Raw genomic sequence first — 16,843 nt, forward strand, 5'->3', positions numbered from 1 at the left:
CAAGACAGTATATTCAATTATACAAATACAAATATGTATGTATGTATTTAAACTTCAAAATTGTGATTAATGTGATAGGTACACAAATCTTTCCAACTATTTACAATGTTATTTATTCATAGGGTGAAATATATATGGAAAAAATATCTCTAACATTATGATAAATATATTACTTTTTCAAAAATATAAACCCTTGAAGAAATGTATGTAGGTATTAGGACACAGTACAGTTGGCAGATTTCAATGTTGGCCATGTTTATTTATTTGTATTTTCAACAAAGCCTGGGTATTTTTTAAATGACTTTACTGAATACATCAAACATTTCCTAGAAAAGCACAAAACCTGACAGAGGACACAAACAAAGTTTTCATTTTCTAGTCTTCGTAATTAAGCAATGTTAAACAGACCACTTTCAAACACCAACTTAGGAATCCTTCAATTAAAACCTAAAGATCAACATACAGGACTTAGACAGTTAAATTGATGTGCGCATCACCAACAGCATCAAGTCAAATGGCAATGTTTCAAGCATGAAACTGCATTTTCTGATGAAATAGTGCTATCATTAGTAGTGTGGTTTATTTCTGTTGGAAAAAGTGGAGGAAATTAATTTCCTTTTTCAAATGAGGCTTTCAGTCAGAAACCCATCTTACCGATAGATATCTACTCCGGGACATCATTTTGACGTATTTTATGTATGTATGTATATTTTGATGTATTTATTCAAACATAAAAACAGCGGTCAATGTTCAATTGTATTGAATCCACATGAATGTACACCTTTTTACAAAGCTTATTACATTCTTGCAGGGGGTGAAATATGAAAAAAAGATGTGTTTACCATTATGATAAATATATTTCTTTTTCAAAAATATAAACCCTTGATGAAATGTATGTACGTGTTAGGACACAGTACAGTTTGCAAATTTCACTATGGCCGTGCTTGTTTTTAGCCAGAGTATTTTTAAAATCACCTTCCTGAATACATCACCTGTTTAATGATAAGTGTTCATAAACATGACATCAATTTCATTTAAATGTATCCTGTGAGTTGGTGAACCAATATGCAAAGAATCCATATTGCTCACCAAATCCAAATTTAGAATCTCTGTGAAGTCATCCCCATGCTCCAGGGTGACACACAGTGGTACATTTTGGCACTGACTGGAATATTCAGGAACTGCCTGGAACTTCAAGAGGCAGTATAAAGCAGTGAGAGCTCACCGTGCTGAAACCAAACAGACAAATCCAAGGCTACGCTACGAGTAGTAGACACAGCAAGAACTCCCGACTCTCACTGAAGATGTTGAGCCTTCACGGATTCCAGCCCTCCCTCAGCCCCTTTGTGGACTTCTACTGGCCCGTCCGCAGTATCTGGCCTCAGGTCCGACCTCTGGACATTCACACAGATCTTATGCTGAGAAACATGGAAGGTATGCCAAGCAGTCTGGAGCTCCTGAAGAAACTTCAGCACCACATCTTCCAGGAGATTGACCAAATCCCAGCTTCAGAGGAGCTTCATCCACTTCCTTGCAACCTTGAGAAGAAGGGAGAAGGTTTTGCTCTGACGCTGGACACTAAAGACTTTTCTCCTGAAGAGCTGTCAGTCAAACAGGTGGGCAACAAGCTACAAGTGAGCGGCAAATCTGAGAAGAGACACGAAGATGGAAAAGGCTCCTACTCCTACAGGGTCCAGGCCTTCAGGAGGGAGTTTGATCTCCCAGAAGGGGTGACTCCTGAGGCTGTGACCTGCAGTTTAGCAGAGGGAAAGCTTCACATTGAAGCACCAGGAAAACAGACGCCTTCCATCTCTGAGAGGGTAGTGCCCATCAACTGCAAAACAGCGGATTCCACAGAACAGTTAGAGAAGATGACAAAAGAGGACAACGCCACCGATGCAGACGGGATGAAGCAGTAAAAAAACTGCTGAAAATGGACTTATTTACATCCTTGATTAAAAAAGCTGGACTTTTGAAATGTTATTAAATTTCTTATTCTGACTGCATGAAGCTAAATGCACTGAATCTTTTTTTATAATATAAACAATCAATTTGTATGACCCCCCCCCCCCCCTTTTTTTTCAACAAATAAATGAAGTTTTGATGATGTTAATTCATGCAATATAATAAACCTGTTTATACTGAACAACAATCATAACGCTTACATTGTACGTCTTCTTTTAATGAGTGTGAACACCAACTCTCAAAATACAAACATTTCCTAGAAAAGCACAAGACCTGACAGAGGACACAAACAAAGTTTTCATTTTCTAGTCTACGTAATTAAGCAATGTTAAACAGACCACTTTCAAACACCAACTTAGGAATCCTTCAAATAAAACCTAAAGATCAACATACAGGACTTAGACAGTTAAATTGATGTGTGCATCACCAACAGCATCAAGTCAAATGGCAATGTTTCAAGCATGAAACTGCATTTTCTGATGAAATAGTGCTATCATTAGTAGTGTGGTTTATTTCTGTTGGAAAAAGAGGAGGAAATTAATTTCCTTTTTCAAATGAGGCTTTCAGTCAGAAACCCATCTTACCGATAGATATCTACTCCGGGACATCATTTTGACGTATTTTATGTATGTATGTATATTTCGATGTATTTATTCAAACATAAAAACAGCGGTCAATGTTCAATTGTATTGAATCCACATGAATGTACACCTTTTTACAAAGCTTATTACATTCTTGCAGGGGGTGAAATATGAAAAAAAGATGTGTTTACCATTATGATAAATATATTTCTTTTTCAAAAATATAAACCCTTGATGAAATGTATGTACGTGTTAGGACACAGTACAGTTTGCAAATTTCACTATGGCCGTGCTTGTTTTTAGCCAGAGTATTTTTAAAATCACCTTCCTGAATACATCACCTGTTTAATGATAAGTGTTCATAAACATGACATCAATTTCATTTAAATGTATCCTGTGAGTTGGTGAACCAATATGCAAAGAATCCATATTGCTCACCAAATCCAAATTTAGAATCTCTGTGACGTCATCCCCATGCTCCAGGGTGACACACAGTGGTACATTTTGGCACTGACTGGAATATTCAGGAACTGCCTGGAACTTCAAGAGGCAGTATAAAGCAGTGAGAGCTCACCGTGCTGAAACCAAACAGACAAATCCAAGGCTACGCTACGAGTAGTAGACACAGCAAGAACTCCCGACTCTCACTGAAGATGTTGAGCCTTCACGGATTCCAGCCCTCCCTCAGCCCCTTTGTGGACTTCTACTGGCCCGTCCGCAGTATCTGGCCTCAGGTCCGACCTCTGGACATTCACACAGATCTTATGCTGAGAAACATGGAAGGTATGCCAAGCAGTCTGGAGCTCCTGAAGAAACTTCAGCACCACATCTTCCAGGAGATTGACCAAATCCCAGCTTCAGAGGAGCTTCATCCACTTCCTTGCAACCTTGAGAAGAAGGGAGAAGGTTTTGCTCTGACGCTGGACACTAAAGACTTTTCTCCTGAAGAGCTGTCAGTCAAACAGGTGGGCAACAAGCTACAAGTGAGCGGCAAATCTGAGAAGAGACACGAAGATGGAAAAGGCTCCTACTCCTACAGGGTCCAGGCCTTCAGGAGGGAGTTTGATCTCCCAGAAGGGGTGACTCCTGAGGCTGTGACCTGCAGTTTAGCAGAGGGAAAGCTTCACATTGAAGCACCAGGAAAACAGACGCCTTCCATCTCTGAGAGGGTAGTGCCCATCAACTGCAAAACAGCGGATTCCACAGAACAGTTAGAGAAGATGACAAAAGAGGACAACGCCACCGATGCAGACGGGATGAAGCAGTAAAAAAACTGCTGAAAATGGACTTATTTACATCCTTGATTAAAAAAGCTGGACTTTTGAAATGTTATTAAATTTCTTATTCTGACTGCATGAAGCTAAATGCACTGAATCTTTTTTTATAATATAAACAATCAATTTGTATGACCCCCCCCCCCCTTTTTTTTCAACAAATAAATGAAGTTTTGATGATGTTAATTCATGCAATATAATAAACCTGTTTATACTGAACAACAATCATAACGCTTACATTGTACGTCTTCTTTTAATGAGTGTGAACACCAACTCTCAAAATACAAACATTTCCTAGAAAAGCACAAGACCTGACAGAGGACACAAACAAAGTTTTCATTTTCTAGTCTACGTAATTAAGCAATGTTAAACAGACCACTTTCAAACACCAACTTAGGAATCCTTCAAATAAAACCTAAAGATCAACATACAGGACTTAGACAGTTAAATTGATGTGTGCATCACCAACAGCATCAAGTCAAATGGCAATGTTTCAAGCATGAAACTGCATTTTCTGATGAAATAGTGCTATCATTAGTAGTGTGGTTTATTTCTGTTGGAAAAAGAGGAGGAAATTAATTTCCTTTTTCAAATGAGGCTTTCAGTCAGAAACCCATCTTACCGATAGATATCTACTCCGGGACATCATTTTGACGTATTTTATGTATGTATGTATATTTCGATGTATTTATTCAAACATAAAAACAGCGGTCAATGTTCAATTGTATTGAATCCACATGAATGTACACCTTTTTACAAAGCTTATTACATTCTTGCAGGGGGTGAAATATGAAAAAAAGATGTGTTTACCATTATGATAAATATATTTCTTTTTCAAAAATATAAACCCTTGATGAAATGTATGTACGTGTTAGGACACAGTACAGTTTGCAAATTTCACTATGGCCGTGCTTGTTTTTAGCCAGAGTATTTTTAAAATCACCTTCCTGAATACATCACCTGTTTAATGATAAGTGTTCATAAACATGACATCAATTTCATTTAAATGTATCCTGTGAGTTGGTGAACCAATATGCAAAGAATCCATATTGCTCACCAAATCCAAATTTAGAATCTCTGTGACGTCATCCCCATGCTCCAGGGTGACACACAGTGGTACATTTTGGCACTGACTGGAATATTCAGGAACTGCCTGGAACTTCAAGAGGCAGTATAAAGCAGTGAGAGCTCACCGTGCTGAAACCAAACAGACAAATCCAAGGCTACGCTACGAGTAGTAGACACAGCAAGAACTCCCGACTCTCACTGAAGATGTTGAGCCTTCACGGATTCCAGCCCTCCCTCAGCCCCTTTGTGGACTTCTACTGGCCCGTCCGCAGTATCTGGCCTCAGGTCCGACCTCTGGACATTCACACAGATCTTATGCTGAGAAACATGGAAGGTATGCCAAGCAGTCTGGAGCTCCTGAAGAAACTACAGCACCACATCTTCCAGGAGATTGACCAAATCCCAGCTTCAGAGGAGCTTCATCCACTTCCTTGCAACCTTGAGAAGAAGGGAGAAGGTTTTGCTCTGACGCTGGACACTAAAGACTTTTCTCCTGAAGAGCTGTCAGTCAAACAGGTGGGCAACAAGCTACAAGTGAGCGGCAAATCTGAGAAGAGACACGAAGATGGAAAAGGCTCCTACTCCTACAGGGTCCAGGCCTTCAGGAGGAAGTTTGATCTCCCAGAAGGGGTGACTCCTGAGGCTGTGACCTGCAGTTTAGCAGAGGGAAAGCTTCACATTGAAGCACCAGGAAAACAGACGCCTTCCATCTCTGAGAGGGTAGTGCCCATCAACTGCAAAACAGCGGATTCCACAGAACAGTTAGAGAAGATGACAAAAGAGGACAACGCCACCGATGCAGACGGGATGAAGCAGTAAAAAAACTGCTGAAAATGGACTTATTTACATCCTTGATTAAAAAAGCTGGACTTTTGAAATGTTATTCAATTTCTTATTCTGACTGCATGAAGCTAAATGCACTGAATCTTTTTTTATAATATAAACAATCAATTTGTATGACCCCCCCCCCCTTTTTTTTTTCAACAAATAAATGAAGTTTTGATGATGTTAATTCATGCAATATAATAAACCTGTTTATACTGAACAACAATCATAACGCTTACATTGTACGTCTTCTTTTAATGAGTGTGAACACCAACTCTCAAAATACAAACATTTCCTAGAAAAGCACAAGCCCTGACAGAGGACACAAACAAAGTTTTCATTTTCTAGTCTACGTAATTAAGCAATGTTAAACAGACCACTTTCAAACACCAACTTAGGAATCCTTCAAATAAAACCTAAAGATCAACATACAGGACTTAGACAGTTAAATTGATGTGCGCATCACCAACAGCATCAAGTCAAATGGCAATGTTTCAAGCATGAAACTGCATTTTCTGATGAAATAGTGCTATCATTAGTAGTGTGGTTTATCTCTGTTGGAAAAAGAGGAGGAAATTAATTTCCTTTTTCAAATGAGGCTTTCAGTCAGAAACCCATCTTACCGATAGATATCTACTCCGGGACATCATTTTGACGTATTTTATGTATGTATGTATATTTCGATGTATTTATTCAAACATAAAAACAGCGGTCAATGTTCAATTGTATTGAATCCACATGAATGTACACCTTTTTACAAAGCTTATTACATTCTTGCAGGGGGTGAAATATGAAAAAAAGATGTGTTTACCATTATGATAAATATATTTCTTTTTCAAAAATATAAACCCTTGATGAAATGTATGTACGTGTTAGGACACAGTACAGTTTGCAAATTTCACTATGGCCGTGCTTGTTTTTAGCCAGAGTATTTTTAAAATCACCTTCCTGAATACATCACCTGTTTAATGATAAGTGTTCATAAACATGACATCAATTTCATTTAAATGTATCCTGTGAGTTGGTGAACCAATATGCAAAGAATACATATTGCTCACCAAATCCAAATTTAGAATCTCTGTGACGTCATCCCCATGCTCCAGGGTGACACACAGTGGTACATTTTGGCACTGACTGGAATATTCAGGAACTGCCTGGAACTTCAAGAGGCAGTATAAAGCAGTGAGAGCTCACCGTGCTGAAACCAAACAGACAAATCCAAGGCTACGCTACGAGTAGTAGACACAGCAAGAACTCCCGACTCTCACTGAAGATGTTGAGCCTTCACGGATTCCAGCCCTCCCTCAGCCCCTTTGTGGACTTCTACTGGCCCGTCCGCAGTATCTGGCCTCAGGTCCGACCTCTGGACATTCACACAGATCTTATGCTGAGAAACATGGAAGGTATGCCAAGCAGTCTGGAGCTCCTGAAGAAACTTCAGCACCACATCTTCCAGGAGATTGACCAAATCCCAGCTTCAGAGGAGCTTCATCCACTTCCTTGCAACCTTGAGAAGAAGGGAGAAGGTTTTGCTCTGACGCTGGACACTAAAGACTTTTCTCCTGAAGAGCTGTCAGTCAAACAGGTGGGCAACAAGCTACAAGTGAGCGGCAAATCTGAGAAGAGACACGAAGATGGAAAAGGCTCCTACTCCTACAGGGTCCAGGCCTTCAGGAGGGAGTTTGATCTCCCAGAAGGGGTGACTCCTGAGGCTGTGACCTGCAGTTTAGCAGAGGGAAAGCTTCACATTGAAGCACCAGGAAAACAGACGCCTTCCATCTCTGAGAGGGTAGTGCCCATCAACTGCAAAACAGCGGATTCCACAGAACAGTTAGAGAAGATGACAAAAGAGGACAACGCCACCGATGCAGACGGGATGAAGCAGTAAAAAAACTGCTGAAAATGGACTTATTTACATCCTTGATTAAAAAAGCTGGACTTTTGAAATGTTATTCAATTTCTTATTCTGACTGCATGAAGCTAAATGCACTGAATCTTTTTTTATAATATAAACAATCAATTTGTATGACCCCCCCCCCCCTTTTTTTTCAACAAATAAATGAAGTTTTGATGATGTTAATTCATGCAATATAATAAACCTGTTTATACTGAACAACAATCATAACGCTTACATTGTACGTCTTCTTTTAATGAGTGTGAACACCAACTCTCAAAATACAAACATTTCCTAGAAAAGCACAAGCCCTGACAGAGGACACAAACAAAGTTTTCATTTTCTAGTCTACGTAATTAAGCAATGTTAAACAGACCACTTTCAAACACCAACTTAGGAGTCCTTCAAATAAAACCTAAAGATCAACATACAGGACTTAGACAGTTAAATTGATGTGTGCATCACCAACAGCATCAAGTCAAATGGCAATGTTTCAAGCATGAAACTGCATTTTCTGATGAAATAGTGCTATCATTAGTAGTGTGGTTTATTTCTGTTGGAAAAAGAGGAGGAAATTAAATTCCTTTTTCAAATGAGGCTTTCAGTCAGAAACCCATCTTACCGATACATATCTACTCCGGGACATCATTTTGACGTATTTTATGTATGTATGTATATTTTGATGTATTTATTCAAACATAAAAACAGCGGTCAATGTTCAATTGTATCGAATCCACATGAATGTACACCTTTTTACAAAGCTTACATTCTTGCAGGGGGTGAAATATGAAAAAAAAAGATGTGTTTATATTATGATAAATATATTTCTTTTTCAAAAATATAAACCCTTGATGAAATGTATGTACGTGTTAGGACACAGTACAGTTTGCAAATTTCACTATGGCCGTGCTTGTTTTTAGCCTGAGTATTTTTAAAATCACCTTCCTGAATACATCACCTGTTTAATGATAAGTGTTCATAAACATGACATCAATTTCATTTAAATGTATCCTGTGAGTTGGTGAACCAATATGCAAAGAATCCATATTGCTCACCAAATCCAAATTTAGAATCTCTGTGACGTCATCCCCATGCTCCAGGGTGACACACAGTGGTACATTTTGGCACTGACTGGAATATTCAGGAACTGCCTGGAACTTCAAGAGGCAGTATAAAGCAGTGAGAGCTCACCGTGCTGAAACCAAACAGACAAATCCAAGGCTACGCTACGAGCCTTGTACAGTCCATTGCAGTAATCAACCCTGCTGGAGATAAATGCATGAATGAGTTTTTCTAAATCATGTTTTGACATCAGCCCTCTAAGTTTGGCAATATTTTTGAGGTGGTAAAAATCTGATTTAGTTATTGCCTTTATGTGGCAGTTGAAATTTAGATCACTGTCAATTAATACACCACGATTTTTAATAGTATCCTTTGCCTTCAACCCTTTTGTGTCAAGGAAAGTGGCAACCCTAAGTCTTTCTTCCTTTTTACCAAATATAATTACTTCAGTTTTTTCTTTGCTCAGCTGAAGAACATTTTGAGACATCCAGGTGTTGATTTGTTCTATACACTAACACATAGATTGGTTGGTGGCAACCGCAAATGCACCACATTGTCCCTCTGACCTCTAAAAGCACACTTCACATTTCCCATTGTTGCAAACTAAGTGAGATCTAAGACACTTTACTACCATCTCACTGTCATGCACAACTGACAGACTGAGGAAGTCATTTGTCCCCAGGGCCATTGAACGCTTCACTCAAGGGTAGAAGAGAGATGGACTTCTCTGCATAGTCTGTCTGCCTCTTCACCTTCTCCATGTTTGTGTACGTTCTGTCCACTAGTCGCCCTCACACTGAACAAGTCAATCAACACTGTTCTGCTCATCTACCTCATGTACTTCAACCTTACAGTTACAATAGTATTATTAATACATGATCATTGCACTGCACTATATTTATTGTTAATCTTAAACCTCAGCCTATACTGATATTGCACTATCCCCACCCTTTCAACTGTATATTGCATCTTGCCCCCCCCCCCCCCCCCCGCACTGTTGGACTTATTTGCACCATCACCGTGACACTCACTCACTCTCATAGAGCACCTTACAATGCACACTGAATTACAGGCTCAGTCCCTGCCCTGTCATGCTTGATCATCCTTAAGCACACTATGTTGATATTTGATTTAGTTGAATTTCCCCTTGGGGATCAATAAAGTATCTGTTGATCAAGCTGGATGGGTGATTATGGTAACTCACTGTTCTGATACTGTAACTAAAACACAATAATGTTTTTACCTGGACTCAGTTTTTTTTTTACATTTCTTAGTGAAACATTTAGATTTTGCTTACATATGCCAGTTGTGTACCATTTGCAATCTGCTTACAAATCAAGTTTGGAGACAGTTCTCATAGCTTTTTTGGAAAATCCCCAGCTTGTAAGTTTCAAGACCTAACTTCTCTGTCAAACTTCCACTTCCAGATCACATTGTTTTCCTCCAAATGATCAATAGAATGTCTGCATTCTTTCTATTTTTTGACAACTTACTGTTACGGTGGCTTAATATGGCTATACCTCAATACAAGCTATATCTTTTCCAATGATACAGGACCTTATGGTCATTTTAAAAACCCACAGGACAAGATAAATGCTCATTTTGACTGCTGAAACATACTAATTTTGAAACTATATGAAAGTTTGCATCATTCAGTTGTCAACAGGTTAGTAAATAATCCTATACTGTAAATCGCAAGACTACGATCATATACATCCATATTTGTCATATGTTGTCATTATTATTATTTTGAGTGTGATGAATGGTGTTTGGCACTTTGGTAAACATTTTAAACACAGGGCATTGCCATTTCCCCTTTCCAAAAAATGTGTTTGTCAAGCAGAATAGAAACTGTTTCACTTGCTGACCTCCTTGACCTTTACCATTATTGATGATGTTGGCTGATTTAGAGAGTCACTTGATAAAAAAGGAAGAGTTTACACCATCAGCTGGGCACTCAGAGAGGATTCCACCATGATGAACCATCAGCTCTGCACCTCCTTCACTTGGCTGCTTCTCTGTCAGCTCATTGGTAAGATATCTCATATGAACATTCTAAAGTACACCCCAGATGCAGTGTAATATAAATAAATGCTAACTGCTTTGCAATGGCAAGTACTGTTACTGTATGACTACATTGTTATCATGAAGCATGGGCCTTTCATTAGTGTGTTTTGTTGTTAGTCAGGCCATTGTCATTGAAGCCTCTGGTGGTTATTAGAATAACACATATCTAACAGTCTATTTTGTGTTTAAATGAAGCATGCACAGTAAAAAAAGTAATCTAATCAAGTGTTATTAATTTGATATTAAGATAAAATATACCGGTACCTAGCGCTCTCTCATTAATAAGAATGAGAATTTTACTTATTTTAAGGAGTCTTATCAAGTTAAATTTGCTTGTTTTTAAGACAAACTTGCTTATTGCACTGGCACCCAAATGTACTTGTTTTCATGATAAGACGTCTTAAAATAAGTCACTCTTGTTTAATTAAGTCAAATGATTTTATGAGAAAGCGTAAAGGTAAGTTTCTTTATTCTGAAAACAATACCAACTAGATATTTTCATATTGATATAAGATTAATAACACTTGGTTAGATTTTATTAGATAGCCCGTTTTTGCAGTGTGTCAGGCAATGTTTCATATTAACAAATTCTATTTTGCTGTATTTTTATTTAATTGACTGTATGGTCTTTTGATGTTTTTCAGCTGATGGATCAGCAGTTACTGTCTATGGATATGCAGGAAAGAGTGTTACTCTTCCTTGCAAATATGATGGCAAATACTACGGCTCTTTGTCCATCTGTTGGGGCAAAGGCCTCTTGCCATCAAGAGGCTGTGGTGATCAGATCATTCAGACAGAGGGCTCAACAGTGACCTCACGATCGTCACTACGGTATCAGCTGATCAACAGACACAGAAATGTGGGGGATGTTTCTTTAACGATCATGAATGCAAGAGAGCAGGATAGCGGTACCTATGGCTGCAGGGTGGATATACCAGGATGGTTCAATGACGAGAAAACCCATGTGGACCTCCGCATACAAGCTGGTCAGTATAACATGAGGTGCCATTGTACTAAAAAAACAGAATTTTTTTTTTTAATGTTAATGGGGTATGTACTTTCAGCTCCAACAACAACCACAACAACAACAACCACAACCACAACAACAACCACAACAACAGAAGCCCCCAAAACAACAACTACAACAGAAGCCCCAACAACACTTGTGCAGACCACTACCTTAGAAACCATTGTGGCAACAAGTAAGGCTATGCTAAACCCTCAGGACAGATGTTGGAGACAAAAGTTGAGGTGTAGTGTAGTTTGACTTATAATGTTTGTTCTATTTTCAGCTCCTACAGAAGTATCTACTATAGGAATCACAACATTCACAGAACCTGAATGGATCATATTTGGTATGTATTAAAACTGGCATTAAAAATATACATTATTGTGACATACACTACCAGTCAAAAGTTTGGACACACACATACTTATTCATAGTTTTTTATTTGATTATTTTTTCCTACATTTTATAATACCTATACAAATCTCTCTAGAAATATATTATTTTCAATGCGTCACTTTGCCGATAATATATATTATTAAAGCCAACTTCATTCTTTTATCTAAAATCATTATAAGACAAGCAGCTAACAAATGCTCACAATCACAACGTGAGAAAACCATCAAGGCTGTTGGAAATCCATTCCAGCTGACTATAAAGTTGGTAGAGAGACTGAGGTCTGTACCTTGGAGAATTTAAAATATTGAAAATGTAGCTTTATTTACACTTTTTATTTGCTTACAAAATGAATCCATGTGGGCTATTTCATAATCATAACCACCTACTCAGATAAATAAAGATAAAGAAAAAAAACATCAATTTGAGCGTTGGTGTGTCCAAACTTTTGACTGGTAGTGTATACGAATCTGGCCTTAGAACCATGTAGCCCCTGAAATGAGACACGCTCAATATGTAGTGTATATTGGCTTATACTACAGTGCCCCGCTATTTGTACATAGTCAGTTTTTACAACAAAGAGCACAATGAAACAATTACAATACTGTGGTTTCTACCAAGGTAGAATAGAGACGTTAAAAAGAAATGTAATCATAGGTTGAGAGAGCACTGCCTGGACCAACTACTTAATGCATTCTTGTACATTCTTGTATCTCAACATTTTTAAATTGCCTTGGTTTCATATTCTATCTTGTGTATTCTGAATGGATTAGTAAAAAACGCTGTGGGCAAGAATACTATACTGCTTTGTGGATTTTGTTTCCGTTCAAGAATCTACTGCAGAACTTCCTACCACTACTACTGCACAGTCTGTCACAACAGTAGAAGCTACACCAAGACCAACCAGTAAGTCAATACAAGCATAGAAAAAGATAGAAAAGAAGAAAAAAGATCAACTATTATATTGAGATAACATTAGAAATGATGCAATTAGGCTACATATCATAGCATATATCATATATTTTTAATGACTCATTTCATCACAATTTCAAATGAATTGCCATTGTTTTGCATTAAGTTGGACAACCTTCACATGCTGAACATTCATCACCTTGGTTGGCAGAGCTGACTGAGACGTCTACTGCAGAACCCTCAAATATACTATCAGGTACTTAAGTGCATGTTTGTTTTCAATGTTTGTCAGACAAATTTTTAGAATTTATTTGAGACGGGAACCATGGCATTGCATAAACATTATAACATAATATGCATTTTTTTTTCCCTTTACAACAGAGCAACCAGATTCAATAGCAAAGGAAACCGCAGGGAGCGACATAACCATTTTTCTGACAAGTACAGTCTGCTTTTATGTGTCAGATTAATGTTGTGTGAGGCCATGCTACACACATTATATGCAATACTGAATGAACTTGTGTTATAGCACTACATTGCTGCAGCTGCAGCGCCCCAATATGGAAAAAAAATGTTTTTAATTAATGACTTATCTCACTTGTTTAGTGCAGTCAACAGAAATTGTGTGACATCCAATAACTGCAAACCATTGGCTCTCTCTCTCCACTTCACCCTGTAGCTCCTGGAGTCAAGGTGTCAGCAGCAAGCATTCCATATGTAAGACAGGTGAAAACAAAATTCTCATCTCACATAGCACACTCAAAATAAGCTAATACAATTCTAATTGAAAAATGTTAATGTCATAAACAGGTGCTTGAAAGAAACCATGTTTTATGGTGGATCGTGCCTATTTTGGGAGTTGTTATTATAGTTTCTGCTATAACCATACTGGTGATCAAAAGTGAGTACCAAACTGTTTATGTTATTGCTGCAGTTGAAGTGATTGTGCATCTAATCAGCGATAATGCATAATTATATTTCATAAGATGCCATATCATAAATTGCAGATTTCATTCTGTCATTCTAAGATGGACAACCCAGGGTCCGGTTCAGACTATATACATATATGTACCACTATATACTATATACTATATACTATATACTATATGTAAATCCTGCGATATATTCCCTCTACCTGTTCACTATCAATAATAATAAGCTGGTCTACCTGCCAATTTAGGACTGGCTATTGAATGTTTGAAACAAATATGTATTTGTTTTCTTTCTGAAGCTGGGTTATCTACCTCAGCACCTTGTATTACTCGGTTTGTAAAAATGATCCGTGTAAACTAACATAACATTATAAATTAACCAGTTGTGTTCACATTGCTCTTGGTCTAAATTATGTGTATTATGTCTTGTTAATATCTTATTAACTTTCTTTACTAGAGAGACAGCTGAAAGTGGGCAACTTTACCATGTAAGAAAATTCTAAACCATCACCAAAACAATAATTGACCATATGACCATTTCTGAAAAAATAATCAGATATTCGTTACTGGTTACCATATTCAATAAGCAATGCATTGATTTTTCTCACGATGCATCTGTCTCCTGTTTTTCTCAGATTAGAAAAAAGTGTGAATGGAACCCTGTCAATAAACTCTGACTCCAGCCAAGGCCAACCAAGCAGTGAGCTATCGATGGAGATCATAGATTCCTTGCAGCATCCCTTGTAATGAACTATTGTGAACAGAAGTAACAGTGAACAACACCATCGACACAATCATTATGTAGCACCCTTAGCTCTAATTTCACTCAAGGAACTATAGTTTTTTCAGCCTGATACACTTTTAAAGGTGGATCCCTCACTATTCCCTTCTATACTGTCTCTTTTTACTTTAGATATAGTTAGATAAATACATTACACTAAAGTTACTGAATATATTGGTATTGGTATAATGTATATGACTCTATAACATTTTAATGCATCTTTAAATCAAAAGGATTTGTGCATTGCACTGGTAATGTGTTAATTAGATGTCTTCATCAAAGACAGTGGCTTTTCTAGGAATACAAATGGCAGTTAATGTGTTCACGTGTTAATGTGTTCACGTGTTAATGTGTTCACGTGTTAATGTGTTGAAAAGGGAAAGGGAAGTTGGAAGTTGAGTAATAAAATGTATGAATTTATTACATGTGAATATTTTATATTTCATAGTAATATTAACACTCAACTTTTCATCGTCAACGTTAACAGTTATTCAGCTAAGCATAAGAGTATTATCATGCTATTGTGTATTAGATTGTGTAAAGATATATGAATTCCACAACATGCCTATGATTGCTCCACAGATATATAGTGTGTGCTGTGTAAACTGGAAATAAAAAAAATAAACAATTGTGAGTTTTTCATTTTGAATTTAATTAGGCTATGTAAAACCCCTTGCATAGGTTTAAAACTATTCATTTTTCTAGGCAGTCCCTAAAATGTGCATGCACTTAGTTCATTAAGCATTTCTTATGAGTTATGGTTTGTATATTGTAGTAGTGATGGGGATGAGACCGCCTATGCCGAGTCCGAGTCAAGACCGAGTCTTTGAAGGGTCGAGACCAATTCTTTTGGTTTTCAAATACAGTCGAGTCCGAGTCAAGACCGAGTCTTTGAGGAAGCAAGTCCAAGTCGAGACTGAGTCCTTTAGGAGTCAAGATCGAGTCGAGACCAAGACCAAAAAAACACAGACTAAGCTAGATTGGGAATTGTTTAGAGGAGCAGTCTTAGACTCGTTGCTCATCTTGCCGTCGCTCTGTGATCACACCAGGCAGTGAAGTCACTGACACTGACCTACTGACACTCACCGGCAGCAGAGCCATTGAGATAAATAAACAGCTCTGACGGCAGTATCTTTGCATTGCACAATAGGATGTAATTTTCAAATAATGCCCATCAACATTGCATTTTATTATTATTGTTGTTATGTGTTGTGTGTTTTTTTTATATGAACATAAAAAATGCATTGGTCTCGAGGACTCGGTCTGAAATTATAGTAGTCAAGACCGACTCTTTGAAGGAACAAGTCCGAGACGAGTCCGAGAAAGCAGAAATCAATCTCGAGACCGGTCTTGAATTGACACTTGATACATGTTACAGAAAAATAATCAGTTTAATAACGTTTTAAATTTAAAACTATATGTTGATGGGAAGAGGTGAAAGCTTAGCAGTCTTTGCAGCTCCGCACCCCTCTCCTTTTTCTCCTGGCGGTGGCTGTGTGAGGACCATCTCCGTTCTGGATCACAGTGATGGGGCAGGTGCCAGGCAGATTCGACCCTTTCTGTCCCTCAGACTTGCACTCCTCTGGCGCATTTGTGTCCTGTGAAAGAATGGAGGAACACATCAGCAACAATTTATCTCCCACATTTGGTTTTCCAAACTATAACAAAGGTAAAAACCCTGGACTACATCTTAAACCTCATCACCCTTGTTTTCCCATTTCTCCTTCTCCTCTGCCTTGAGTTTTTACCTGCAAAAGTATCCGGATGGTGATCCTGGCCAAGAGGCCCATGGTGACCAGCAGACAGACGCGGTGAAAGGAGATCACCCATACAATGGCACCAGGTCTCCTAGTCTCTGTCTCCACTCTGTGGACAGCTTCTCTCACTGCTGTCCCTCGGAGAGACACCTCCCCTGCTCTCTTTACCTCAGGACTCTGGCTGTTAGCTTTGGTATGGCTGACTCTGCTTCTCTTAAACACTTCATCCCTTTTGCCTGTGAAGTGCAGGATGTTTTCTCTGTGTCCTCTCTCTAACAGCAGGTCCTCCACCACCATGAATGGTCCTCTCTTGAGGAGTGTGT

General features: G+C 38.2%; 5 protein-coding genes across 6 annotated transcripts; all 5 read left to right on the forward strand.

The window, feature by feature from the left end:
• The first annotated feature begins 43 nt into the window (after positions 1-43).
• LOC143132706 (heat shock protein 30-like) lies at positions 44-1,984 on the forward strand. Its single transcript, XM_076292408.1, has one exon. It carries the CDS (start codon positions 1,305-1,307, stop codon positions 1,917-1,919), a length of 615 nt encoding a protein of 204 aa, XP_076148523.1. The 5' UTR covers positions 44-1,304; the 3' UTR covers positions 1,920-1,984.
• Positions 1,985-2,231: 247 nt separating this feature from the next.
• On the forward strand, positions 2,232-3,879 carry LOC143133238 (heat shock protein 30-like). The gene has a single exon (XM_076293014.1). It carries the CDS (start codon positions 3,200-3,202, stop codon positions 3,812-3,814), a length of 615 nt encoding a protein of 204 aa, XP_076149129.1. The 5' UTR covers positions 2,232-3,199; the 3' UTR covers positions 3,815-3,879.
• Positions 3,880-4,124: 245 nt separating this feature from the next.
• On the forward strand, positions 4,125-5,849 carry LOC143132707 (heat shock protein 30-like). Its single transcript, XM_076292409.1, has one exon. The coding sequence runs from the start codon at positions 5,093-5,095 to the stop codon at positions 5,705-5,707; it is 615 nt and encodes a 204-aa protein (XP_076148524.1). The 5' UTR covers positions 4,125-5,092; the 3' UTR covers positions 5,708-5,849.
• A 924-nt stretch (positions 5,850-6,773) lies between these two features.
• LOC143132708 (heat shock protein 30-like) lies at positions 6,774-7,743 on the forward strand. The gene has a single exon (XM_076292411.1). The coding sequence runs from the start codon at positions 6,987-6,989 to the stop codon at positions 7,599-7,601; it is 615 nt and encodes a 204-aa protein (XP_076148526.1). The 5' UTR covers positions 6,774-6,986; the 3' UTR covers positions 7,602-7,743.
• A 2,807-nt stretch (positions 7,744-10,550) lies between these two features.
• Positions 10,551-15,403, forward strand: LOC143133239 (uncharacterized). Of its 2 annotated transcripts, none has more exons than XM_076293015.1 (11): positions 10,551-10,701; positions 11,381-11,722; positions 11,801-11,938; positions 12,029-12,091; positions 12,970-13,044; positions 13,217-13,306; positions 13,432-13,491; positions 13,730-13,776; positions 13,861-13,951; positions 14,440-14,470; positions 14,618-15,403. In XM_076293015.1, exons 1-11 carry the CDS (start codon positions 10,644-10,646, stop codon positions 14,727-14,729), a joined length of 1,107 nt encoding a protein of 368 aa, XP_076149130.1. In that variant the 5' UTR covers positions 10,551-10,643; the 3' UTR covers positions 14,730-15,403. The 2 variants fall into 2 exon arrangements, with proteins under 2 accessions (XP_076149130.1, XP_076149131.1); XM_076293016.1 differs by having other exon boundaries at positions 10,552-10,701; positions 13,730-13,767.
• The last annotated feature ends 1,440 nt before the right edge of the window (positions 15,404-16,843 follow it).

Source organism: Alosa pseudoharengus, unplaced genomic scaffold, assembly GCF_046254945.1.
Source record: "Alosa pseudoharengus isolate Yale_2024_CS ecotype anadromous, Long Island Sound unplaced genomic scaffold, YU_APseudo_1.1 YU_APseudo_1.1_scf_19, whole genome shotgun sequence".
NCBI lineage: Eukaryota > Metazoa > Chordata > Actinopteri > Clupeiformes > Clupeidae > Alosa > Alosa pseudoharengus.

Bases quoted from the DNA above. Each gene is read 5' to 3' on its own strand.
- LOC143132706 (XM_076292408.1), top strand. From the start codon at position 1,305: ATGTTGAGCCTTCACGGATTCCAGCCCTCCCTCAGCCCCTTTGTGGAC.
- LOC143133238 (XM_076293014.1), top strand. From the start codon at position 3,200: ATGTTGAGCCTTCACGGATTCCAGCCCTCCCTCAGCCCCTTTGTGGAC.
- LOC143132707 (XM_076292409.1), top strand. From the start codon at position 5,093: ATGTTGAGCCTTCACGGATTCCAGCCCTCCCTCAGCCCCTTTGTGGAC.
- LOC143132708 (XM_076292411.1), top strand. From the start codon at position 6,987: ATGTTGAGCCTTCACGGATTCCAGCCCTCCCTCAGCCCCTTTGTGGAC.
- LOC143133239 (XM_076293015.1), top strand. From the start codon at position 10,644: ATGATGAACCATCAGCTCTGCACCTCCTTCACTTGGCTGCTTCTCTGT. The intron at 13,045-13,216 runs GTAAGTCAATAC...TTTTGCATTAAG, and splicing joins AGCTACACCAAGACCAACCA to TTGGACAACCTTCACATGCT. The intron at 13,952-14,439 runs GTGAGTACCAAA...TTTCTTTACTAG, and splicing joins AACCATACTGGTGATCAAAA to AGAGACAGCTGAAAGTGGGC.